This window comes from Andrographis paniculata, unplaced genomic scaffold, assembly GCF_009805555.1.
Source record: "Andrographis paniculata isolate CXL003 unplaced genomic scaffold, ASM980555v1 Contig79END, whole genome shotgun sequence".
NCBI classification, from domain to species: domain Eukaryota; kingdom Viridiplantae; phylum Streptophyta; class Magnoliopsida; order Lamiales; family Acanthaceae; genus Andrographis; species Andrographis paniculata.
In genome coordinates this window covers 2,007,283-2,035,112 of record NW_026137616.1, presented here as the reverse complement: position 1 = coordinate 2,035,112, position 27,830 = coordinate 2,007,283, and the positions used below count along the sequence as shown (strand labels likewise).

The following is a 27,830-nucleotide window of genomic DNA, read 5'->3' as shown; positions in this document are numbered from 1 at the left end:
CTCGGTTTTTAATACAATTGTGTGTTTATTTGATTGGATACGAATTTTAATAAAAATAAATAATAATAATTATTTTTTTTCTTTTATAGTAAAAAAAATACAAAAATATAATAATTTTTTACTTAAAAAAAAAGCGAGAATATATTTCAATGACAACTTAAAAAAAAATGAGTATACATTTGAACAACGAAAGTAGTAATTATCAAAATATAATGGGTCCCACACCAATATAATAGTTGTACTTGCTATTTTCTCCTTGTAATTTATACGTCATCATCCCGACGAAAGAATTTATTTAAAATTTTATAATAAATTAAAGAATAACAGTAATATTTCATTAATGAGTAAAAATATCTTCAGATTGCCATTGATTTTTGTATATTGATATTTAAATATTAATTATTATATTAATACATAGTATAAAAAAATAAAAGATAAAATATATTTATTAATCTCTTATAATATAAATACAATGACATTTGTAGAATAAATTATTTAAATATAAAGATATTTTCAATGCCAAGTAAAATGACTTAAAAATCAAATGACAACTTTGCAGCCGGACCAACGAAGTATTTAATACTCCATCTATCCCATATTTATCTATCTATTCGTTAGCTTTTTGCAAAATTTTTTAAAAATATTAGTATTATATTAGAATGCAATAGAAATAAAGGTAACAAAAACTAAATTAGTCTTGTTAGTATTTTACAATATAAATATAATTATATTTGTATAATATATTATTAATTGAAAAGATATTAACAACATAAATTACTAAAACCAAATGTATATTCTGTTATAAAATCGACCAAAATAAAAAAGAAAAAATAGTTTATTAAGAAATGAAAAAAATATATCTTAATATTTTTATCTTTTATATTTTATGTATATTTGTAATGCTGTATTACTTAAAAAAACATTATATATGAAATATCTTTAAGATATACGTAAACAAAAGCTATATATTGTATACTATATTCAGATTAATATTATTTTTTTAAAAAAAATAAATCATAGTGGTGATAAATAATGAAATAAAATAAAATAATAAAGACAAGTTGATAGAAAATGGCGTTCGAGGAGATGAGGGAGGCAAGAGTCACGCAGCCCCAACCCACCCACCCACCGCTACGCGACAAACCCACCCCTTACCTTAAATCCCCAAAATCAACGCCACCAGAAAACAACATTTTCAAAATTAATTATAAAATTACAAAAAATATAAAAATAAAAATCAACACCAGCCCAGATTCAATGTCCCACGTTTCTAAAAATAAAAATAATAAATACATTCATCATATTATTGCGTAGAAAATTGAGTCAATTTGCCGATCGCCCGCTCTATATATACATCCCCACCGCTCTCACGTTCTTCGTTTTAGAGAAGAAGGAACAACAAATAAGAAAGCTAGGGTTTAGCAGAGCAGAGCAGAGGAGAATTGAGAATCGAAATCATAATCCGAAGAAGAAGAAGAAGAGATCAGCGAATCAATTAATTAATTGATTATGAAGAAGAGTGGGGAGTTGAACTTGCCGGCGGGATTCCGATTCCATCCCACCGACGACGAGCTCGTCCAGCATTACCTTTGCCGGAAGTGCGCCGGACAGAGGATTTCCGTCCCCATTATCGCCGAAATCAACCTCTACAACTTCGATCCATGGCAGCTTCCCGGTATGCATATCACATACTAATTAATAGATTAATTGCATAATTAATTGATTGAAAATTGATCTGTATTGATTGATGGATTGATCAATGGCAGGAATGTCTCTGTACGGCGAGAAGGAGTGGTACTTCTTCTCACCGCGGGACCGGAAGTACCCGAACGGTTCGCGGCCGAACCGGGCGGCGGGGACCGGGTACTGGAAGGCGACCGGCGCCGACAAGCCGGTCGGGAAGCCGAAGACTCTGGGGATCAAAAAGGCCCTGGTTTTCTACGCCGGCAAAGCCCCCAGAGGCGTCAAGACCAATTGGATCATGCACGAGTACCGCCTCGCCAATGTCGATCGATCCGCCGACAACAACAAGAAGAAGAACAACAACAATAATCTAAGGGTAATGAACTTTTAACATCCTATCTGCCATTTCGTGTGTCCTTAAAGATTGTCTCAATCGATTGAATTAATGATTTTTTTGCTTGCAGCTTGATGATTGGGTTTTATGCCGGATATACAACAAGAAAGGGACCCTGGAGAGGCACGTCGCCGGCGGCGATGATCAAGGTCCGATCAAGAAGGGGGAGGTCGAATTAATGTCGGAATATATCCAAGAGGAGAAGCCCAATGTGGGTGGCTGCAAGAACAAGACCAGTAGTACATCGCCGGAGTCGTCGAGCATGATGTCCGAGCACGTGCTGTCGCCGGAGGTGGAGAGCGAGCCGAAATGGAGCGACCTGCTGGTGCAAAACGATTTTCAGTTAATGAGTAATAGTAGTGTTAGTTATTTGGATGGGTTCGATCACAATGATCCCTTCGTCTCCAACATGATCCATTACTACGACAATTCCGGCGCCGGAGACCAGTTGTCGGGGCTCTTCTTCCACCCCGACGCCGCCTTTGGGTACATGCAGAAGCCCTTTTGAGTAACTTAGAAGAACAGAGGAAGAAGAAAAGAAATGGGGCGGGGCGGGGCAGGGCAGCCTAATTTGGAAGGGCTGTTCCTGTTATGATTATCTAGAAGATTCTAGAAGGAAAACAGGGCAGGGTTAGAATATACTAGGAATCGATTCTTTGATATATATATATATATATATATTCTACTCTTGACCTAATTAAGTAAGGATGAAAGAATATGTTAGAAATTAGAATGATATGATTAAATATTTGTTGTAAATAAAATATGTATTGTGAGAAACTCTTTGTAACTGTGAAAGTTGCATAACTTGAGAGACCAGGGAGTTTTGCCTCTTCTTATATAAAGTATATGCAAGTTGAGTGTGTTGTGCAATGTATATTGTTAAACCAAAGTTTTGTCTCCTTTCTTATCCAAAAAATAGATATTTCATTTTATAAACAATTATAGCATAAAAAATAAATTAACTCTGCCTCTCTCTTTAATCTAACAAACACAAACCAAACATTATTGGAACAGTAGAAATTTCTTATAATAGCCAGAGTTTTCAGGCTACGGAGCCGCTAACAACAATTTTCAGGCCTCGGAACTAAATTGTTGTCTCTACGGAGTCGAAAGCAACAATCTCTATTGGACTGTGATGCCTTCACAAAGCAAAAGATTGGTCCATTAACTTTGGGACAACAAATCTTTGGACAATGTCGCTTCCACTCCGAAACAATGCTTTCATAAAGTTGAAGATTGTTGCCTCCGCGGAGCCAAAAATAGTAACCTCCTTTGACTCTAGGATAACAACTCCATACCAAAAGACAATGGTAGATCCACGTGCTTCTAAGTTTTGTTCAAAAGATTTCCTGGAGATAGACCGACATAAGAAAGAAATGAAGACTCCGTACAATTCAAAGTTGTGGGGATAAAACCCCGTAGACCGGCTAAGGTATACTAGAGACGGTTCGGAGTGAGTCGTAGACCGGTTCAAGTGCAATGGATGCGGCTCAGAGTAAGTCCAACGGTTGAAAATTGAGTAGAGGGAGTTGTCAGGTGGTGGAATGAGTGAGAATTGAATGGAGAGAGTTGTCAGAAATTGTAGGTAGTGGAAGAAATAACTAAAAACCACCTATTTAGTAGAAAAATAATTACTTTTTGATCTTAAGATAAATGTAGGAAAACACACACCACAAAAACATCCAATTTATCCAAAAGTGTATCTTTAATTTTTTTTCAATAGTTTATCAAATATGTTCTAATTCATGTTCTCTATTGTTAATTTATATTTTCAGCATGCTTTTATCCAGTTTTCAGTAAATTTATCCAAACTTTAGGCTGAACGCGGTATAGGCTACAGCGAAGAAGTCGCCTCCAATCCGACAACAGAATTCACGAATAGACTTAAAACCGTTGAATTTTAGATTCCAACAAATACATTACTGATCTGTATCAGATTAAGTATTAGATCCAAACATCTAATTCAATAGAACATTTTAACAAGAGAAAATATCTTCCATCGAATAATAACAATACAACAAGACAGAATTTAAACATGCAATATTAAAAAAATAAACGGATTTTTGTGTTTGAATAAAAAAAAAAAGATGAAATATATAAAAATAATAAAAAATATTTGATGATATTTATAAATTTTTAAAAATATTTAAAATAAATTATATTAAATAAAATATTATTTGACTTTGCAAAAATATGATTAGAGATGAATTAGTATATCAGCTAGAAATATAAGGTAAAATTAGCGATAATTTATTGTATAAATAAAGAAATTTGTGATAGTTTTGAAATTATAAATTGGAGATGGTGTAAATCTTAAAAACACAAAATTTCTAAGAATTCAAAAATCCAATTCAAATCCCGACTTAATTCCTTCAAATCTCATCAAAACAAGCACACCCTTAGTTATTACTCTCTCCGTCCCACATACCGTGTCCACGTTGTTTCACGTACCATGTCACTTTCCTTTTTTGGAAAACAATTATGCACTTTAATCTCATTTTAAACTTTTAAATTTTATTTTATTTTTTAAATTTTAATAAACTAATTAGTTATCTTAATTTTAATTTATAATTATTTATATAATTATTTATATTATAGAATAATTATTTTCACTAATACATTTTTTATTATCTGCTAATTATACCGCTCATAAAATACTGTAGCAACAGACACTGTACGTGGGACATAGGAGTATTATTATTATTTTTCATAAAGCAATGGGTTTAGGACAACTTCTGGGCATGGGTCAATTTCAGACATAATGCCCAATTGACCCAGATCCATTTATCGAATCGGATCAAATATGGGTCGGGCTTATATATTCGGCAATTTCCTCGATGATCTTCAGATGCAACGCGTAGCCGTCTCTGAATCTGAATTATCGTTTTGGGTTCCAGTGCGATGGATCAGATTTGATTATCCGCTTAGTCTTGGATGATAGATCTTGTAGTCTCGTGACCTTCTAGGTGTCGGCATTTTGGACTGCGCAGTTGGGATGTCTTCAGCTCAGGACCCGTTTTATATTGTCAAGGACGAGATTCAGGATTCGGTATGCATCTTTTTCTGCTTAATTTCCCCTTTACGAATTTGAGGTCGATAATTTTTAATTATGATGATTTTGTTTACCAATATGTCCGTTTTTAGGGATCCTTTCGTCGTTTTGTGTTTCAATGGCGGTTTTTGATGCTTTACTGCTTGAGTAGTATTTAAAAATAGGTTTGGTATAAAACTCGAGATTAATATTCTGTTGTGTATGTGTATGTATGTTTGTATTACATGTGGCTGGCTGAGATTGATGTGGATCTTGTTTGAAGTTAAAAGTTTGGCGATTTGTATTTGAGATCGATGCTGTGGAGGCTTAACATAAGCTTTGGAAAAATTGTGCACTGAAAGAATTATGAAGGTGTTCTGGATTTTAGAAGAATGCGTAGATATTCTTATTTAAAAAAAATGGATGGGGAAAGGTTTTAAGCTATGAGATCTTGTGTTGATGCATGTAATTTTGATAAATCAGTTGGGATGTTTTTTAGTGAAATCTTTCAGATATGGTTTTAATCACTTGACCAAGAAATTGAACTTGTAAAGCAGTTCCCTGATTGCTTGTAAGGAGACCAAAAATTTGTGTGTGCTAACAAAATTTCACCCATTACTTTTTGGATTCTGAGCATGAGGTTCTTCAGTATCTTGTGTTTTTGTCAATTTGTTTCATATAGTGGAATGGGTTCAATTATATTGGTTTGATTTTGTTTCGTATGTGTTTGAGCTGTATTTAACATTGTAGCATTTTAGATCTTGGAATCAATGGAATCTGTTTGAAATCATCCCCCAAATGCATATCTTTGTTGGCTTCTTCTTGTTATGTGATGTTAAATAGTTCCATCTACCCTTGTTTTATTAGATTGATAAGTTGCTTTCGACATATCACCAATGGGAACGGATACCTTCTGATACGGGAGAGCAACATCATCTGACCAAAGAGCTTCTTTCTGGATGTGAAAGTATTGAATGGCAGGTACGATTTTGATGTACTTTAGTCAAGATCTATCTTTCCAAGGCAACAAAATTGTATGTTTCTGAACATTACACTAGAATCTAGATGCGATCATAAATTAATTCTTGTGAACTGATTGCTCTTTACACTAAATATTAAAGACGCTTCAATCCATCTCAATATCTTGTATGTATGTTCAAATTAATATTGTGTATAAGCTATCATATAGAATGGGAGATAAAGAAGGCATACATTCGTATAATCATATCATACATAACCGGTGACAACTATTCACCTACAGAAATATTACCATAGCTAGGCCAGATACTTCAACCTAATTAAATTCCGCCAAAGTATTCTCTTATAATATTTTGGAACCCCTTTACATTGGAATGTATATGTCAGAAGTACTCAAATTGTCATATAATTCACATAAATGCTTTGTTATTTTATTTTATTTTGGAGAAAAAAATGAGATTTTATTGATATAGTGGCGGATAGAGAAACATTGATACAACCAAGTAGATAACACATCATTCCCAGAAATACTTGTTAAGTGAATATGTCGAGTACTTGCTAGAAGTATTGATTTACTCGCTTGATAGTGTAGAGCTTCATTCTTCAAGCGATTCCAATACGATAAAATATCATTGTTCTTCTGTTTCAGACTGGACAAACTTTTTTTTCCCATTATCTGTACCCTTGCAGCATCAATATCAATATCATGAACTGCATGGATTTTATTTTATGATAGAACTGTACATAAACATATCTTTTCAAAATCATAGAATCTCATTGTTCTGCACCTTATTGCATTGATTAACGGTCCAATTCTTGCTGCGAATTCTCTAACTTGAGTGTTCTGATTGAATCCCCTACTTCCAAAATTCTTGTCTAGATTTTGTAAATCTTGGCTTCTTCAGTGACTTCTGATTATGTTTTTCTTTTTCCGACCCCAAAACTCTTTTGCAGTCCTAAGGAACATACATGTATCACTAAATCTCCCATGCATTTACAGATCTAGTTTTGAACAATTCTTAAAAATTACACACCTCACAAACTTTTCGTTTAAATTATTTGAGCATTTCATGAAGATAAATGCCCCCACAAATGATGATAATTATAAGATTTTCTTTGCTTAGATAATGGCTTTGTTATAGTGGCTCTGTTGCTTATTACATTGTGGTAAATAAGCATATTTCTCAAATCGATACTGAATTTGTTTCCTCATAGAAAGGTGGATGAATTAGAGAAGACAATCGCAGTTGCAGCTAGAGATCCTTCTTGGTATGGTATTAATGAAACAGAGCTTGATAAACGAAGAAGATGGACCAGCAATGCTCGTACTCAGGTGCCTTATTATATTTATAATCAGATTTCATAATTTTGATATTGATTAGTTTCTCTGTGCTTTTTGTCCATTAAATTCCACACCTATGCCTTTTCTGCAACAGGTGCAAAATGTGAAGAGAACTGTAGCTAGTGGAAATGAGTTGAATGGCACAAGCACCTCAAATATCAATGGATTGCGGAGGGAACTTATGAGACTCCCTGATCCCCACCAAGCTGATAAATCAGCTCACTATGCTACCCAGCACAATGATGATTTCATATCATCAGAATCAGATAGACAACTTCTTCTGATGAGGTGACTCTTTTAAAAAAACCATATATTAATCCGTTTCCTTAATATTCTTGCTGGTTTTCTTTATTCTGTATGCATTGAGACTCCCTTATTCTGATGTCTTATGCATGTTATAGCTTGGTTCAAAAGTGTACTTTAATATTCTTTATCTATATATATTGGAGGGGTGGTAATTGATATATGTCAGTAGCGATATTGAAGTGTTTACATTGGAGTCAACACACTGGAACTGAGTGAAGTTCTCAAGGATGGGTGTGAGATTGCAAGGCTACTGGTCTTCTATTTGAGTAATGCTAGGAAATACATTATTCAGTAAGTTTATTCTCAAAATGAAATACTTGGGGGTAAAGAAACAGAGGGAAGTGATATCCACACTAAAAGACTGGTAGAGCTATGAGGTTATGACATATAGCTTCGCAGATGCTGTCAATGGAAGAGCCATATGATTAGGTCATCTTTTATCTCAAGGATAGTTCAAACTTTATACTAAAAAGTTGTAGTGAAAGAGAAGGGCTTGAAAAACGCCGTTATTATCTTTATATGAGAGCCATCCATACTCATTTAATTTTGTAGATGTGTAAATGAAAAATTTTGGAATATGGATCAACCAGATGAACGAGGCAGTATGTCTGTACTTTAACCACTACACTAATGGTCATACTCCCTCATGCTATGTAGTAGCCTTAATTCTTGACAAAGATGTTTTTGTTTATGCCATCAAGTAAGCATATGCTGTCTCCACATGTTTTGAATCTCTCGACTGAGAAGAGTTGTGTCATTCAGGCAACAAGATGAAGAGCTAGATGAACTCAGTGCTAGTGTGCAAAGAATTGGAGGTGTCGGGCTCACGATTCATGAAGAGCTCCTTGCGCAGGTAAATGTTGTGTTTTGAAGTAATGGTAGCATATATTGGCAGGTTTCTTTTAGCTTCAGATGATGCTTAGCCTTCCATTCTGATACTTTTCTCTTTCTGTGAAGAGATGATGAAATTTGTAATGTGCTAAAATTTCAGGAGAAGATTATAGATGAATTGGGCACAGAAATGGACAGCACAACAAACCGACTCGATTTTGTTCAGGTGAACATTTTCTTTTTCAAACTGCATCCTACAAATGCCCCATGCGATCAGCTAATTACATTATTGGCATTCATAAAATTGACATTTGATGGTTTCTATGAATCTGTAAATAATAATAATAATAAATTGACACTCTCACTTTGTCTTTGAAAAAGTACTAGTTTTATTTTAGTTATTCAGATTTAACCAGAAAATAGAAAAATACCTGCTAACGAGTTACACAAAATTATGCATGCAAAAATTGATTTATTGTTGTAGCAGGCATTGAATTGTAGTTTAAAATCTGAATTTCTCTGCACCGAAGGTGGATTTGTATAGACACAAACACTTCTTATGAATCAAGAATTGCAATTTCCCTTGCATGTATTGAATGTTTGTATGCAAATCTCACTTTGATATTGTTCTGATGCAGAAAAAAGTTGCCATGGTTATGAAGAAGGCTAGCTTAAAAGGGCAAATCTTGATGGTTGTGTTCTTACTCGTTCTGTTTATAATCCTATTTGTGCTTGTCTTCCTCACATAGAGAGCTCGAAAATTATGAAACTGAGAACGAGAATTCTGGGTTACAATAAAAAAAATGCTTTGCTTTCTGACTGTAAATGGAATATTTGCCGGATTAAAGAGATCCTTGAACTTGGGAACAGACACCGTATACTGGTTGTGGTTGGGATTCTGTGATTTAATTTTTCTTTAATGTGATAGTTTTGTGGATTTCAGTTTTGGTTGTAGACGTTAAGCTTGCCCGTTGGTATCTATCACTTTGATCTGTTGATAATTAGAGTGCCTCTAGTCGACATTGTCTATATGTTAATTGTCGATGAAGTTAATTTTTGTATACTAGCAATAACAGTAGTTTTAGAACTTGTGATTAAACAAACATGTGGGCTTCAAAGGGTTTCTTGCCTTGTGTAGGGTGGTTGAGTTCTTGAACTTTCTCGAAATTTCGACACTTTTGGTGTCGTCGGGTCGAGTGTAATAACATATAAACTACGGAAGCCGGAAAGTTATTAAAGACAAGTTCTGGGTAATAGGCTTGGCCAAAAAAGTGATGGTAGGATTTGAATAGTTAACTATAGATTAAACATTACACTAACTCGGCCACCCTTGAGGGCATGTGGGAACTTTCATAGTTGTTTTAGTATAACTAAATATATATATATATATATATTTTAATTTTATTGTTTTAGGTATTTTTAGAATGGCAAGATCAATGACTTAGGCATGTGTTTGGAACATGTAATCAAATCATTTTCATATATTAATCACTTAAGGCATTTCCAACCCAGAGTTGCAATGCTAATTTTGGTGTTATGGTGTTTTTTTTTAATTATTTTTTAAATTTTTGTATATTAGTTTTTGTATTATTTTTTATTTTTATTTTTTTATTAATAATAATATTAATTGTAGATATAAAAAATAGTTTAAAATAATATATAAATTGAAATATTTGAAGAATATTCTTTCTGGATAAAAATAGAGTTATGGGTTGGCGTACAAATATTGTAACAACATTTTTTGAGTTAAATCTGTATAAATAGAGTTTGTGGATTGGAGATAGCCTTAGGGTTTGGACTTGTGAATAGTAAAAAGTTGATTTTAAATAGTTTTGCGATGTGTTATAAATATATATTGATGTGGCGTTTTGAATATAAACAAATATGTAGTGCAATATAAAAATAAGTAATTGTTTAATTTTTTAATTTTTTTTTTTGAGAGAAAAAAATCTGAATAGTAAAATTGTGCTGGACCTTAAAAAAAACACAACTTTAATCACCAGCCTAAATTCATCGTGGCCATTAGATGATGGATAAGATCAACGGATGAGATTATTTATATGGTGTTGAATCGTAATAAAAAATGAAAATTGTTTTTTTTGTTGAAAAATATAAAAATACAATGCATGTTATATTGCCAGTTGAAAAAAATACATCCATCGGTTAAAAAATGATAAATTAGATAAGAAAAATATTATTGTATTTTTTAGTTATATTTTTAGTTTGATAATTTATTTAATAATAATTTAGATATGATATTTTATGAGATTTGAGTAATATAAAAATTATAAAAAATAAATAATAGTAAAAAAATAAAAAATAAAAAATAAATAGAAATTAAATCGTAAAAATTAAATATAAAAATAAAATAAATAAATATATAAATACATAGCACTTTTTTAATTTCATTTCTCTCAATTTCAATTAAACTAGATAATATGAAATAATTTATTTCTCAACTCTGAATTCTTTGTCTCAACCAAACAAGAAAAATTGAGGCATTTCAATTTCTCTGTACCAAACACTGAATTGGGTAAAATTGTTTGAAAAAGATACAGAGAATTGTGTAAATAATATAAAAATAATAAGTATATAATATATTATTTTTATTTTTTGAAAAATATATTTTTATAAAAATTGTGGAAGAATGCACCGAATTGTTCAACCATTTGTTATGTACATTCAATTTAACTGCAGGTTCATCATCACATGCAGGTCATGTGCTTTTCTTTTCTGCACAATTTCCATTTGTGGGGTTTCCAATTCTTGGAATTTAATTGAAGACAAACATGTCTACGGCAACCTTATCTAAATTATCTGTTTCTCAATTCCTTTAGAAAGAAAAAACAAAAAAAGTTCTGGAAACTTAGAAAATTATTATAAAAATAAAGGGTCTATATATATATATATCCAACTCTAAATCTATTCAATTTAAAATTGAATATTTAAAATATCTCAATATTTCCTCAAACTTAAGTGGGATAATAGAAACAATTTGAGTTTGCAAAAAAAGATTAATATCTAAAATATTTCAACGTCTCGCATAAACACTATAAAAAAATAATATATTTGTAACGGAATTTCGTCCCTAAAGTTCACGTAGCTAACGTAATTGCATTACTAATTCCGTCTCTAATGTCATTAGTAACGGAAAAAGTAGATTTAGAGAAAAAAAGTTTCGTTACAAAAATGATTTTTTCTTGTAGTAAAACCAACTTGAGTTTGCAAAGAGAGATTAATATATAAAATATCTCAATATTCTCTCAGATTATAGCAGAACTCAGGTGGTATAGCAAAAATCAAGTTGAGTTTGCAAAAGAGATATTAATATCTAAAATATCTCAATATTCCCTTAAACTAAAGTGGTGTAACAGAAACCAATTTGAGTTAGTAGACTATTTTTACTGCTAACAGAAAAGTAGACTCCGATAACATGCCATTACAAGAAATTATCAATTTTGTAACGAGGTTTTTTCGTTCCTAAATTCACTTTTTCCGTTACTAATGATATTAGAGACGGAATTAGAGGCGGAATTACGTTAGCTACGTGAACTTTAGAAACGGAATTCCGTTACAAATATACTATTTTTTTTGTAGTGTGTGAAAAAATAAATTATGAAAATTTAGAAAATCACGTTATATTAATCATCAATTTTTTTTTAGCCAATCTCACATTCTTTCCTCCTCTTGGATCAATCGCAATTGTTCTTCATATTCCTTTCGAGCTATTTCTGCACTTCGTTTTTCCTCCCTCATAATATCATCAAAACCGGCCTCCATGTCGCTACGTCATCATCATCATCAGTCTTGGAATTTTGTTAGGATTATACCCAAACATCTTTCTGATCATATTTATGGCATTTTCATCATCATCATCGTCGAGCTTCCTCTTAGGCTTCGGTTTCATGTCTGGTTGCCTGCTGCTCGTTTCATGATACTCCTTTCTTTGTACTGATGATTTACGAACATATCATCATCAGCAGCATGTTGGGATGATACAGTTGTAGGAGGATTTGGATATCTTGTTCGGAAAATAGAAATGAATAGTCCCTTGTGTATTTTAGCATTTGGATTTTTCTCATCAAGTTGGATTGAGGTTTTAGATGGGGCTGAAGCAAGTAGAGGTCTTCTTCATATTCTTATTAGTAGTATGAGATTTAGTAATTTCCAAATCGGGATTCCATCTGCTTTCTTGAATCACTCTTTGAGCAATAACAAGTTGCCAAGGACCGAAAAAATGAACCATAGTTGTCTTTGCGCCAATGTACATGTACTAGTTTTGTCGCAAGAATTTGCTTCATTTTTTCTTCTTCTTCTTCATCTTCATCTGCTTTCTGATCGACTCTTTTAGCTTCTGCCTTGATGCAAGGTATTCTACGTGCTCATCTCTTGCATTTGCATATCCCCGCATTGCACTCATCATCCTAATTAGACAAGTATATGGACGGTGATTGCAAAGAATCAGAGCGACGGAGCGAGGATCTCATGAAAACAATTATGGAATGACGTTAATCTTGATGATAGGTTAAGAAGCTGTAGAATTTGATGGAAATTTGGGGATGAAATCCTCAGCGCGAGAAAAAATTATTTTTGTAACAAAATTTTTTTTTTGTCTCTAAATCTACTTTTTCCGTTACTAATGACATTAGAGACGGAATTAGTAATGGAATTACGTTGAACTTTAGAGACGAAATTTCGTTACAAATATATTATTTTTTTGTAGTGATTTAAATATCTAAAATATCTCAATACTGAATAAAGTTTCTTTTCACATAGCTTTATTTATTACTCATTCCGTCCGCCTCTAATGATCCATTTACCTTTTGCGTCATGGCCTCTAATCGAAGTATTTTTACAATTTTCTTTTTTTAATTTATACTATATTTTGATATATTAATTAATATTTAAAATTAAGACGTAAAAAATAAATGAAACCATCTAAGCGGGACGAAATAGTATCTAATCTTTTCCTCAAATCAATTTTTGTGTGGGACAACTGAAATGTGCCCGTCACAGTATCTGTCTGCCAAATTTGTTCTTTAAGCTAATTAAAAATAAGTTTAATATATATATATATATAAATAATCTCCATATCGATTCATGTTCCTTAATTTACTCATTACAGGGTTTTGAGGTTGTTGTGTATGAGATTGGGTTGGTAAGAAACACTGACTGCTCACCCAACCAGATTGAAAGTTAAAAAAAAACACCTATTTGTGTGATTCTTTCATTTTGGTCAGCTCCCAAATATTGCATATATATGGGTTTTTTTTGGGATTTTGTTTTTCTGGTGAGCAGTTAGTTAGCAGTTGGAGGCTTTTGTGTAAAGAATAGTTTTTATTTTATTTAATTTAATTTATTTATATAAAGAGGGATGGGATTTTGGCCATTTTGGCACTGAAGGAATCTTCTTTATGGATCGCCGGAGTTGGCCGTGGCGGCGGAAGACTTCCGACAAAATTTCCGGCCGGGAAACCGTCGGCAGCTCGCCGGAACAACATCAGGTTCGGTTTCATTATCGATCGTTTTATTATATTTAATTAATTTCACAAAAGCTATCTCTATATCTAAATTCAATGGTAGATTTGGGGCGTGTTTTTATTTTATTTTTTTAAGTTTAGTTTAATTTAATTTAAGTATACAATACCACGTTTCTTTTTAAAAAATATATTTATACGAAAATATTATACTTCCTCCGTCTCGGTGCAAGATTGTCGTTTACTTTTTTTACGTATATTTTTGAATATTAGTATTATAATAAATTGTAGTGAAAAAGACGAAAATACCTCTATTAGTATTGTGTAACATAAAAGTAATGACATTGATGTAATATAGTGTAAGTTTGAGAGGTATTTATTATATTAGATAGGTAGTACAATTAAAATAATAATCTTATTTTGGGACAGACGAAAATGAAAAATGGTAGTATATTTTATGCTTCCTATATTATAAGTATTTTTTACTATTTTTATCTATTTTATTTCAAAATATCTTTTTTTTTTAAAAAACAAAATAATCATACACTAATACCAAAATACCTTTAACTTTGACTTAAATTATAAATATACCGTTACATATACAGTTACTTCATACCTAAGCCTGTGTTTGTTTGGAGAATTTTCACTATTCGCACAAAATTTTTTTTCAAAAAATATAAAATTAAATACCTATTTTTTATTTTTTATATTATACTAAAAATTAAATTTACATTCAAAACATTCATACTTATTTATATCACATCATACAACTATTTCAATTTAAATTTTTACTATTCAAATCTTGAACTCAAAATCCAAACCTTCAAACAAACACACCCAAATACAAAAAGCAAAAACATTAAAAAACTCTTACGCACTTCCACTAATTAATAAAATACTATTATTTTTTAATCTATTACAAAATTATAAAAGTCCATTAATATAGAACGGAATTAAAGAACAGATGATGGAAAAATTACTGTTCACAAAAAAAAAAAAATTATTGTATTTTCAACTTAATAATAAATAAATAGTTAATTATATAAAAAAATTAAATAAAAATTAAATATAATATTTAAATCTCTCACATTACATGTCCCATTTGTGTTTGATGTTATGAAGGTTTTGTCTTATCTATAGTCTGTTGCGTCTGTGTTAAACAAACAGGACAGAGTGTTCATACTACATTACTACGACACCAACATGTGACTTACTCGAATAATAAATTTTTATTTTAAAAAAGTATTATATTAAATATTTATTATTTTAGACAAAATATCATGTATTTAACTTTTTATTATTTTTATTTTTTAAATTCCAAAACTTTTACCATCTCAAAACAAATTAAATCTTGTTGAATTTCCCGTTCAAGGCCGTGTTTGAGTTATTGATTTACCAAAGTAATATTAACACAATTTTTAAATAAATTCTTGATAGTAAATAAATTGAAACGTACATTTTGTGTTATATTTAGCTTTGATCGATGTCGTTTCATTGTTGACAGATACAATTGAATCATAACACACAATGTTCGGAACCTATTTGGAATGTAGCCACGAGCGGCGACGGGCAAGTACTCAACAATACGGTCGAGACTCTCTCGGTAAAGCTATCCGACGCCCTTATTAATATTCGAGCCAAGGACGACCTAGTAAGGAAACACGCCAAAGTTGCCGAGGAAGCCGTCTCCGGTATCTCTCTCTCTCTCTCTCTCTATATATATATATATATGAGTTAGTTCTATAAATGACCATCTCTTAAAAGTATAAGTTTATGAGTGCACAATTAATTACATATTATATAATCAACCAACGGCTAGTATCAGTGACGGAATCAACTGTAAAATTTCGAGGGGTAATATATATATTTTTTATATCAATTCAATATTGTCTTTTTAAAATTTCTTTCGACAAAATATTTTTTACTTAAAAAATCATTATAAAATAAAAAATCAGTTGGGAGAAGGGGGGGAGAGAATTAATAATTTTATTATTTTTTATACATATATTTTGGGGCTTGGGTTTCAGCTGCCCCTAGCCCCATGTAAATCCGTCCCTGGCTAGCATGTTGATCATCACATTTCTTATTCCGGACATAGGATGGGAAAGAGCGGAGAACGAAGTTGTATCTTTGAAGAAGCAAAACAACGCGTTGGCTCAAAAAACCTCGGCTCTCGAGGAGCACATCGGCCATCTCGATGGAGCGCTTAAGGAGTGCTTGAGACAGCTCCGGCGAGCAAGGGAGGAACAAGAGGAGAAGATCTGCGACGCGATTGTGAGAGAAACAAGCAAATGGGAATCCACAAAATCCGAATTCGAAAGCCAGCTCGCCGAGCTTCGAGCTCGGCTTCAAGACACCAAAACCGAAGCGGATAATGCGCTCTCTAGGGTCAAGGCTGCCGAGGACGAGAACTCGGCGCTAAAGTCAAAACTACACTCGAAAACCAAAGAGCTCGAGCCAATGATTTTGTCTACGAGTCGTGATACTAGAAATTTTTCGAGAAGCTCAATTAGTCCTCCGGTCGGGATTGATCTAATGGATGATTTCCTCGAGATGGAGAGACTCGCGGCCCTACCCGATGGCGAGACTACTTCTCAGAATGAAATGGATGCATTGACGAACATTGTGGCCGAGCTCGAAGAGGATTTGAAGAAAATAAAATTTGAGAACAAAAATTTGGAGTCTGCTTTGAATGAGTCCCGAATCGAGTTGAAGCAAATGGAGGCTAAGGCGATTGAAATGAAAAAAGAATTGGATTTAGCTAATGAGGCAAAGAGAAATTCTCGGGAAGAGGCCGAGTATATGAGTGTCGAGCTTACGAGTATAAAAGATAGTTTGGATGAAGCAAACAATGCGAAGATCAAACTAGAGAAGGAACTTGTGGATACTAAATCGAAAAAAGAACAAGCCGAGGCGAAGATTGTAGAAATGGGATCCGAGTTAGAAACATTGCGGTCGAGCATTACTAACTTAGAAAAAGAGCTCGAGATGGAGAGGTATTTTTCGAAGGAAGCTATCGCAAAGGGCGAACAATTGGAAGCCGAGATGTCGAGGATGAAACTTGATTCTCATCACACAAGATTCGCGAGTTTTGACGAGGTTAGAATCCTTTCGATTCTTTATACACTGTTTTGCCTTTAATATACAACTTATGCGTCAAATAGTCATTTCACCTAAAAGTTTAAATTAATAAAAAAAATATACATAATTCATTACATAATATATAATTTTTCAATATTGTCCATTGAATAAACTTTTTGTTTGGTCATTTTTATGGTAGAAATACTAGGACCATATTTACGTGTATTTTGAGATACTTTTTTCGTCCAGAATAATTATATTACCTCCGTCTCGCAAAAAAGTAACATTTGTTTTTTGCACGTATATTTTTTAATATTAGTATTATATTGGTTTATAGTGAAAAAATACAAAATTTTCCCTATTAGATTGTGTGGTAAAAAAGTAATGGTATTTGTGTAATATATTGGAAGTTGTAAAAGTATTAATTATGTTAGGTAGGTAGTACAATTACTAAATTAGCAAATAATATTTTTTTTTTCGGGTGGACAAAAATGGAAAATAGTATCATTTTTATGGGACGGGGGAGTACTATTTTCTTTAGTTATCTGTACGTATGTATAATCTATTTATTGTAAATAATTTTATCTATTCATAATTTCATTATCTCTACTTTAATAAATAATAACTAATTTAATATTATTTTTCTATTTATTTATTTTTTATTAATTCTTTAATAAATTTTCTATAATACTTTTACTTTTTTTTATCTACTTTATTTTTATATTTAAATACGATCATTTCTTAGTTTCCGTGTCCTCGTATTATGATATAATTAGTCTGGATGGAGAAAGTAATTTTTTTTTATTTTTTATTTTTTTTTAATGTTTTGAGTTGTTTATTTTTGTTAAATATAATATTTTTTATTGTAATTATTTTTTTACTATGCAATATTTTTCTACCGATGCATAGGATCAAGAATTGGCAGCAACCGCTAGTCAATTTGCCGAGTGCCAAAAGACGATTGCTTCTCTTAGTCGTCAATTGAAATCTCTCGCGACATATGAAGACTTCTTGATCGATCCTGACAGATCGATATCCGTACTTTAGCCCGCGATCTTCCAAAATGCATGTATATATGTATATATATATATATATGAAATTCCATGAAGGTTAATTTTACTCATTCATAACTTAAGAAATGGTGTGATTGTAACGTTTATTTCGAAAAAATAAAAAATTTATTTGATTGTATTATCAAAATTTTTGTTGAAATCAACTTCAAGATATAAAATTTGTGCCGGTAGTATTGAAATTTGTTTAAAGGCAAATAATAGTACATTAGTGTTGTGAATTTATATTCAATAATATACTAAATACAAAATATTAGCAGCGGTGAACTCCTCCCGTGAAGATTTCTTATTACCCGACGAACTCGAACTTCCTATCTTTATCTTTCTTTCACCGGCGAGAGGGATAATTGGATTTCGACGCTCACCGGAATTGGCTATCGAAAACCTCACCGGAATCATGATTTCTCCCTTTCTTCTTTCTCTATCTCTCCATCGGATTCCCTCGAGGTTTTTTTCTCTTAAAAATGAGACTCACTCCTCACTTAAAAAATATGATAAATTTTGATTGTGTTTGGAAAAAAATTAATTTAAATTTATTATTAAAATAATGTTTAATAGGATGTTTTATTAAAATAAAAATATAAATTTTTTTTTTCGATAAAATTTAAATAGTAAAATTGGAGAAAACTTGTCAAAAGAATATTTTTACCCCTCCTATAAACTAACCTCTCAAACCCTCAAATAACCCACGGTTTATCATCTAACCATCTAACACGCTTAGGGTTAGGGTTAAAGGGTTTGGATTAAGAATCAGATTAAAGGGTTTGGATTGAGTCTAATGGACCGGGCTGGATTATCTTATTATTTTTTTCGAAAAATGCATTAGATTAGGTCTAGAAAGACCAAAATTTTCAAAAATTAGTTTATTGAATTATTATTATTATTATTATTATTATTATTATTATTGTCTATTCTAGACTTTTATTATTTAGAATATTTAGAAAATTGCGATGCTCAAATTGTCTATATACATATATAAAAGAACAATTTCCTCTAAATAATGGATGTGTTCTTTTTAAATCCTATAACTTTTGATTTTAATTATTTTTTAAATAACTTAGTTCATGTCGATGTTTGCAATATCCAATAAATATATTTTATTAAGAACGATGTAATTCAATAATAAAAAAAATTGAAAAAAAAAATGTAGAAAACATAGCCAATAACGACTATATGTTATTCATTCTTTAAACCACGATAAAGCGATATATCACTATTCATCATTTACAAGGATATGTGCAAGTACATGTATCAACTATCAAACAACGCCCGCTGGCTAGACTTCCGAATGTTTTTTTGCAGTCGGCATTGCATTTGGCCCGCTGGCACAAGTCGCCCGAAGGAATAGTCTTTGTGCAAATCCCGGCCGCCGGCTCATGACCTATGAATAAATATATTTTTCATATTATTAAGTGAGTAACTCGACGTTCATCAATAATCTTGTTATATGCACGAGAAAGAAGATAAATTAGATTTTTTTTAAAAAAAATATATATTTCAAATGATTTTTTTCTTGAAATACAAATATATATATAATATAATATTTGAATATTTCCTTTTCAATTTGAAGAGCATAAAATAAAGGGAAAAAAAATAAGTTTGTACCATTGCAAAAAAGAAGTAAGACAAGTAGAAAAACATAGGAAGCCATTTTCGCCATGATATGTATATCGATATGTATCTATATATTTTTTTTCACTCGAATAAAATTACTAATGCATGACAACATATTTATAGCCATATGATAATTGTGGATAAAGTTTTGTGACAAGATTAATAGGAAATCTTGTAACGGTTACACACTCATTGCTTTATAATATCATATACCATATCTTAATACTTAATATAATATACAATTAATAATATTATTAACCACCAAATATCTTAGGCTATCTCACACCAATATTATGTGAAATATATATATATATATATAATAATTACTATAATAATATGTTATAGGACGGCGGTTACAGTGCTGAATTTTAAAATTTAATATTGTACTGACAGTACGCAGTATATGTATTATATAATTTATTATAGCACGCCCAACAATTGATTTTAGCACACTATATAATGTTATACAACACACTTGTCTTTATTACACACATTTGTTGTAGGTACTAATTTGAAAAATTAGAATAACCGTTCTCTATGCTATATACATTACTACTCCATCCGTCCCAGATACCGTGTCTGTTACACTGTAGACACGGTATTTTAGGAGGGATGTAATTAATAGATAATTAAGAATGTATTAGTGAAAATAATTATCCTATAATATAAATAATTATAAATTAACATTAATATAACTAATTAGTTTAATTAAAAAAATAAAATTTAAAAATTTAAAATGAGATTCAAGTGTGTAATAATTTTCCAAAAAAGGAAAGTGACATGGTACGTGGGACGGACAGAAACGGCAACGTCGACATGGTATATGTGACGGAGGGAGTATAATATTTACTTAATATTATAGTATGCTATTATAGTATTATAAAATATTATTACATTTGTATTTGATATTTATCCAATTAAAATATGATGTATACATGTATATTTATTTATAAGATATATATTTTAAATATATATATATATATTACTTTGATATTTACTTAATACTGTAGTATGCTATTATAGTACTTATAAAATATTATTACATTCGTATTTGATATTTATCCAATTAAAATATGATGTATAAAATATTTTTCATATGCATATTTATTTTTAAGATATATATTTTAAATTATATAGATTCATAAAAAATCAAATCCCGGAATTAGAAATATGTACTTAATGCATTTATTTTCTACTTATTTTTCTTTTTGTATTATACAATTTCAATTTTCCTTTTCTTCTACCAAAAATTTACTTTTTTTGTCATTCAAATTGATATCTACTTTATTTTTTGGATTGTCATAAAATAAAAAAATTACTTTTTATTTCATTTTACAAAAAAAAAAAAAATTATCTCAATCCATCAAAAAATATGCTAAAAACTTTTGGGAATGTAGATTAAGAAAAATAGTATTTTGATGTTACTTTTGTACTTTTTTTGAGAAAAAGATGTGTTTTTTTTTAGAGTTTTTATCCAAAATTTTATTATTTAATAATTTATTTTTTTTTCAAAAAATATTTAATCAATTTTACTTTTAAGATATTACATCAACATCTGTTTATATTAGGTTATATAAGTATTCAAATTCAAAAATTTTACTTTTCAAATCTTAAATACAAAATCCAAAACAAATGAGTATAATTGAAAGTTTTGTGGGGTTGATAAAAATATAATATAAATTGAGTGTAAAAAGAAAATGACATAAATGTAAATTAATATCAAAATAATGTGTAAAAATTATAAAATGAATTATACTTTTTTTACTAAAAATGGTATGACAAAATAAAATGGTAAAATAAACATAATTTTGATGGACCAAGTATCACTTTTATACCTTTTTTTTTTTTTATACTATAAATGAAAAAGTAATAATTATTATGCACTCTTATTAAAACATCCACACAACCAAATGAACATAATTATTTAGCTGTTCTAACTAGAAAGGAAGGACGAGTTCATGATCTCGTGAATTACTTCTCAAAAAATTCAAACATATAACACAATCATTTTTTTTTATACAAAACATTACATCAAACTTCGGTACTTACTCAAATACCGCTCGAAATCAATCCTCAACAAAAACATTCAACAAATTGAAAGTACAAACAACATCGAAGAAAACATATCGCTCGCTAGGCTAAAAAAATTAACCGAGACGCATAGCAACGGGAACATTCTTCTTAGGATTATTACAAATCCTCGAGTTGTAAGTGCGCGCGATCATCTCAATTAATATCGGAAATTGGCACATGGAAAAAAGAACGATGGGGATGACCGATAGAACAATGATCGGGATAGTGATCCAAGACAGCTTCTCATGGAGGATCAAATACAACGCGGCCCCAAAAGATGCCATCATCGTAACAATGGATAGGAACAAGCAAGTGAGCCCGAAAATCAACTTTGTGGGCAATGACTTGAGGAAATCTTCCTCGGCGTAGCGCGCTGTAAGAATTCCGAGGAACATTAGCAAGGAGGTCGAGGAGGTGAAGAGCGAGAGCGCGTTGGAGATCATAAATATGAGAAATGGAGTTGGGTGAGTTTCTAACATGGTTGGTTGGCCATTGTCGTTTCTATTACCACCGGGTACGGTGAAAGCTGTGGTGAACATGACGGCTGCAATAAGGGTTCCCACGATCATGCTCGACCCCGCGGTGTTTTTCATCCAAGTTTCCGCCTCGGCCATTAGGGCCTTGTGCTCGTCCGTGAAAAGGGTTTCGGGGTTTTTGTTGTTCTCGTTTACTTCGTCTTTGAGCTTTGGTTGAACAATGCTCTCGACTTCCTATATAGAGGAATCGTTAAAAAGTAATAATCGAGTATATATATATATATATCAAATAAAAAGCCTACATCTAATTTTTTTTTCTAAAATTACAAAACCAAACATCTAATTTTTATTTACTATATTACACAAAAAAAGAGTTTTTCATTAAAAATATTACATCAAATATCTATTTATATTATATCAAAATACTATTTCAATTCAAATTGTTATTGTTTACAAACCTCAAACCTAAAGCCAACTTTTAAAGAAATACATCCAATGTTTTTGTCTGATTTTTTTCCCCTAAATCCTATCTCAATTTTCGTGAAGGGTGTTATTATCGACACAAAGATTGCGTTCTTTCAATTTTAAAATTTTTTATTGTTAATTATTAAAAATTATAAAAACATTAGTAAAATATATATTTTCAAATATTTTGTGATAGAAAATAATATATTTTTACTAAGAACTGTGTAATAAACAAACAAAGTCATAGTAGAGATCTTGTATAGAAATTATCGTGTATCTCATTCATCTTCACTTTAATAATCTTACATCTGAAACTTATGCATATAGAGATCGAATCCACAATGTATGCATAAGTGTCACGTGCACACACAAGCCATTAGATCGACGCGGATGGATGAGATACAAGACAACTTAGTACATTGTCTAATTAAGCGACCAAAACGATAAAATATGTCATAAAAAAATTTAGTTGTTATCCCATAATCAGAAATTAAATAAAAAAAAGCATCGAACGGATGAAATAATACCTTAAACCACTGTAGCTCCCGTTGCATTTGCAGCGCTGCTCCAGAAACACGCGCTAGTTGAGAAGGCGGAGATAATTTTGCCGCGAGATGTAAGTAATTGTTTTTGAAAGCGTCGTGTCTGCGCGCCATTATGTTTTTCTTGATTCCAAGGCCATGTATGAGGCCAAATATACTTTCTTGTCGTAGCACAATCGCATGTGCAAAAATTGTTCTTCCCTTTTCATCTTTCTTCCATATGACCTCCGGCTTATACTTTAGCATCTCGGATATGAACTCAATAATCCCGTGCTTTATAGCATCGTAAATTATTGAGTCAATGCCCATATTTCGAAGCTCCATATCGCTCAATGTTTGTAGCTCCTGGAACATGCTACTTAGGAGTTTCATAGATTCGTCGTGTACCAATTTTCTATGATGGATTGATTTTATCTTCGGAACTAAATTTCAAATAAATTAGTCGATAAAATGTAAAAATAATCAAAAGGGTAAATATAATTTTTTTTTTTTTTAGCATAATATACTAAAATAAAATTTTAGAAAAGCTTGCTAATGTGATTGAATTAGTTAAAAATTGCAATTAAATATGAACATATATAACAATTAATTATTATGAAATGTGATGATCATGGGACATAAAATAGACATACACTTACTTGCAAGGAATAATTATGTGAAATTTGTCTTGTATACACATTTGTCAATTTTATCATATAACATGATAGTATTTTGAGGATTGTCTATATATAAGGTGTTTAGAAATATATATATATCTCCAATTATACAAAATTATAAATAAGACAATATTAATATCTCCAATATTTTTTTCGATAAAAAAAATGAAATAAAATTATGTATTACCCATGTTAAAATAAATTAAAGTCTACATATAAATCAAGAAGGAAAGAATATACTTACCAAAGCATCCTAATATGGTCCACCCTAATTTATGGAACAAACCTAGAGCAACAAAAACATTCAAAAATGGTTATGTTGAGATATTTTAGATATTCATATTTAGTAGATTTATATCTAGATTTAATCTTATTTATAGATGATTACTTAGATTTGAGTCTATCGAGTCTATTTTGTATGGCCTATATATAGGCTCCTTATTTGACGATAATAAAACAATCTCATTATTTTCCCCCAAAATTTCTAACAGGTTAATTAGCAAAATCAAATTCCAAAATTAAACCTCACAACATTAGTAACAACATACAATTTGACATGCAATCGTATGCTGAGATTAATTACAATTTGTCATTTTTTACCATGTAATTAATCCCATCGTTGTCAACAAAGAACACACTCATTTTCTATATAAAAGATCAAATCCAATAATTAGTTTGTCTAAAAAACAATAAACCAAAACAACTCGTAATCTTCTCATAACACTAATTAATACAAGGTATATAAGAAACTTATGATCGACTTCAACTTGAACTCAATTATAATTTATATAACTTGAAGGAAAAGCGAGTGGAAATATATATACTCACCTCGAAAAGTAGGGTTCTCATCGTCTTGCATGTTATTGTTATCAAATTCTTCTCGAGTTGGTTCGTGAATATGAACTGTTCTGTGCTCCACATTGTCGGTGTTGTCTTCACCATGCGGCGATGGTCCTTTTTCATCGTCCCAAGGAGAATGAATTCGAACACCTATGTAATTATATGTATATATATGTGTGTGTGTGTGTGCACGCGCGCGATCGAGTTCAAATATATATGTAAACATATAACACAATTTTGGTAAGAAATTAAAAATATGAGATCGTAGGCATAAGTCATTAACCCCCTACATAGTTAGAACAACGAAGATTACGAATTCATGTAAAAATAATCTATGTTTAGCCTATAATTACTTGAAATAAATTGTGCTCATCGGTTCGAAATGAAAAAAACTTACAATAATAGATCCATTTCTCCCAAAGCGCAAACTTGGTCGCGCTAGGAAATGCCGAGGGCTTTTGCGCCAATATTTTCAGAGCATAATGGCCAGTAGAGTCCGGCGTGATACCCAATCTAGGATACTTTTTAAGAAGCATCGAAGCAGTATCTATACAAAAAACAAGTATTTAATCAAAATTATCGATATAAAAATAGATTTGTTTATCCAAAAAACTTTTTACAGAAGTGAAATTAATAATATATGAATTTTTCATACTTGTTCACTTTAAATATCAAAATGATAAGAAGTATCATTACATATTTCCCTACAATATTTAAGAACATTGTTTTACAAGCTTCATTAAATGTATTCTTCTCTAAAATTTGCTACACTAGATGATATATTTGTAGAACTCGAATTTGAAAGTAAATTTATCCTTTCTAACAAAAAAATAATAAAAAAAAATTTACCCTTTTGACAGTGAGAAAACATAATATTCAATATATATACATAGCAACGGATCTAGTAAGGGGCTTGCGTGTTGATCAGCTTCTTCCAATACTTTTTTAATTTTTTTCTAAGTGAAATTTTATTTTATTTTCTTACAATTTTATTTATTTTTTAAAAAGTCGAATTGTTAGTATGAATTGCAAAATTATAGTTCAAAAAGTTAAAACTAAAATGAAATCATAAAAAATTGACCGACTAGACAGCTTTATCCTCAAAAAGTTAAGAGGCTGATTCCGTCACTATATATACATAGTAAAGGCTTACCATAAATTTCCGCAGTAATAAGACAATTGAGCAGCTTCACTCCATTCTCGCCATTTTCCAAGCTCAACTTCGATTTTGGCGTCGCGTTGTAGAGATAATGAACCATTTTTTTCTGTCCATACAAAGCTGCAACGATCACCGGAAGCTGGCCATCCTCGTGCTCGTTTTCCATGGTCAGTAAACTATTGTTCATATTCACCATTAACTTCGCCAATTTGGTCGCACCACATATCGCGGCAAGAGATAGCGCAGTCGCTCCATAGTCATTGATCATCGCCAAGTCGCGCCCCTCCATCTTGCCTACCAAATAATCGGCGATCTCTATGTATCCGCATAAAATTGCAACGTGGAGAGCTGTATCGTTGTGAGATGATACCCTTGCTCTAACTGCATCCGGTGTTTGTTCAATCATGGCTTTCGTTTTCTGAAAATCGCCGTCTTCTATTGCACGGTAAAGGACTTCGTATTTGAGGTATGTTTTGGTCTCTACATGATAAGATTCGCGATAATATCAATAGTTTATTGTGCAATAAGATCAAGAGAATTTTTATTTTTAGTACGATAAGTGACACTCATTAGTATTTTGGTTATTTAACACGAGCTGTAAGTAAATTATTTTCTATTTCATTCTTTATCGTTCCTTTTATTATCGATTTAGAGGTTGATATTTGAGTTTTGAATAATGAAATTGGTTTTTACTCTAATACAAAAAATAAATATTCAATTTGATTTTTTTTTTTAATCGGAAGAATTAATGAACAATAAAAGTTAAGTTGAAAATCCAAAAACAAATATAAGTCAAAATCTCTTGCTTATAAAAACTAAAATTCCATTTATTTATTTTTTTTCCTCCTATCAAAGTATCTATACGTTTTAAAGCTTGAATTTTCACAATTTTTGTAAATATGAACATTTCATTTTCTTATAAATCTTTTGCACCAAAAATTATAATTCCCTCTTGTGAAAATGTGATTAATTATAGGTTTATTCACCCATCATTTTTTTTCCAACACAATTTCCATATATATTTTATAATATCACAAAAATCAACATTTAACATAAAATTTTATATTTTATATTACCGACGCAATTTTCCATACCTTGACATGACAAAAATTCAAATCAAAATACTAAACAAACAAACCCATATTATACCGTTTTCTACGACTTGATGTTCATCTTCATGATCGGACGAAGGTGGCAGTCGCGGCACCAAAGCCTTTTCCGCGAGATGAGTCCATGCATACAAAGCGGATACATGTACCTTGTCGAACTTGGAATATATACTCGTTCCACACGACAATTGAATGGCATGCGACGCCAACGCATTTTTCCTCTTCCAATTGGCGTGTAATTCTTCTTCTCTTTTATCCGGCTCGGGTTCTTTCCCGGAGACAACGCCCCATAGGTCATGCCCGACCAAATAATTCTTCAGACAACGCTTCCATTGCTCGTAGTTATCCTCCGTCAACGTCTCCGGCACAATTAATCCAACCCCTTCACAAAATAAATAAATAAAATTTCAACAAATACTTGTAAATGAAAATTGCTCCAACAGCCAAATTAAATTTAAATATCTGTTCAAGAAATCTATTTACCTGAAACAGGTGCCATAATTTGCTTAATTAATTAAGCTATGATATGAGGGAAGAGTAAACTCATTCCGACTACTAAAGTGACACCAAGTTTGTAATTTATATAATATGAACAAATTCACATTTAAAAAAAAAAAAAAAAAAAATTGTATATACAATGAATAATCACTTTATTTATACTATATTCGTCCCAATTTTTATTTTCTTTCTAGTCTTTTTT

General features: G+C 31.1%; 4 protein-coding genes across 7 annotated transcripts; 3 read left to right on the top strand and 1 right to left on the bottom strand.

Moving 5' to 3' along the window:
* The first annotated feature begins 1,360 nt into the window (after nt 1–1,360).
* On the top strand, nt 1,361–2,943 carry LOC127240586 (protein ATAF2-like). Its single transcript, XM_051259330.1, has 3 exons — nt 1,361–1,675; nt 1,767–2,059; nt 2,148–2,943. The coding sequence occupies exons 1-3, from the start codon at nt 1,510–1,512 to the stop codon at nt 2,583–2,585; spliced, it is 897 nt and encodes a 298-aa protein (XP_051115287.1). The 5' UTR covers nt 1,361–1,509; the 3' UTR covers nt 2,586–2,943.
* A 1,969-nt stretch (nt 2,944–4,912) lies between these two features.
* On the top strand, nt 4,913–9,569 carry LOC127240670 (syntaxin-61). The gene is made up of 7 exons (XM_051259471.1): nt 4,913–5,129; nt 5,979–6,092; nt 7,309–7,422; nt 7,526–7,719; nt 8,500–8,590; nt 8,729–8,794; nt 9,207–9,569. The coding sequence occupies exons 1-7, from the start codon at nt 5,076–5,078 to the stop codon at nt 9,315–9,317; spliced, it is 744 nt and encodes a 247-aa protein (XP_051115428.1). The 5' UTR covers nt 4,913–5,075; the 3' UTR covers nt 9,318–9,569.
* A 4,118-nt stretch (nt 9,570–13,687) lies between these two features.
* LOC127240447 (filament-like plant protein 3) lies at nt 13,688–18,342 on the top strand. Its single transcript, XM_051259142.1, has 4 exons — nt 13,688–14,072; nt 15,550–15,736; nt 16,144–17,144; nt 18,036–18,342. Exons 1-4 carry the CDS (start codon nt 13,983–13,985, stop codon nt 18,171–18,173), a joined length of 1,416 nt encoding a protein of 471 aa, XP_051115099.1. The 5' UTR covers nt 13,688–13,982; the 3' UTR covers nt 18,174–18,342.
* Nucleotides 18,343–21,781: 3,439 nt separating this feature from the next.
* On the bottom strand, nt 21,782–27,711 carry LOC127240468 (uncharacterized). Of its 4 annotated transcripts, XM_051259174.1 has the most exons (9): nt 27,614–27,711; nt 27,171–27,512; nt 26,016–26,501; nt 25,260–25,409; nt 24,851–25,012; nt 24,267–24,308; nt 23,352–23,788; nt 22,361–22,593; nt 22,017–22,256 (listed from the first exon to the last, which is right to left on the bottom strand). In XM_051259174.1, exons 1-9 carry the CDS (start codon nt 27,627–27,629, stop codon nt 22,127–22,129), a joined length of 1,998 nt encoding a protein of 665 aa, XP_051115131.1. In that variant the 5' UTR covers nt 27,630–27,711; the 3' UTR covers nt 22,017–22,126. The 4 variants fall into 4 exon arrangements, with proteins under 4 accessions (XP_051115129.1, XP_051115130.1, XP_051115131.1 ...); XM_051259172.1 differs by having other exon boundaries at nt 21,782–22,593; XM_051259175.1 differs by lacking the exon at nt 22,017–22,256 and having other exon boundaries at nt 22,422–22,589.
* Nucleotides 27,712–27,830: the final 119 nt, after the last annotated feature.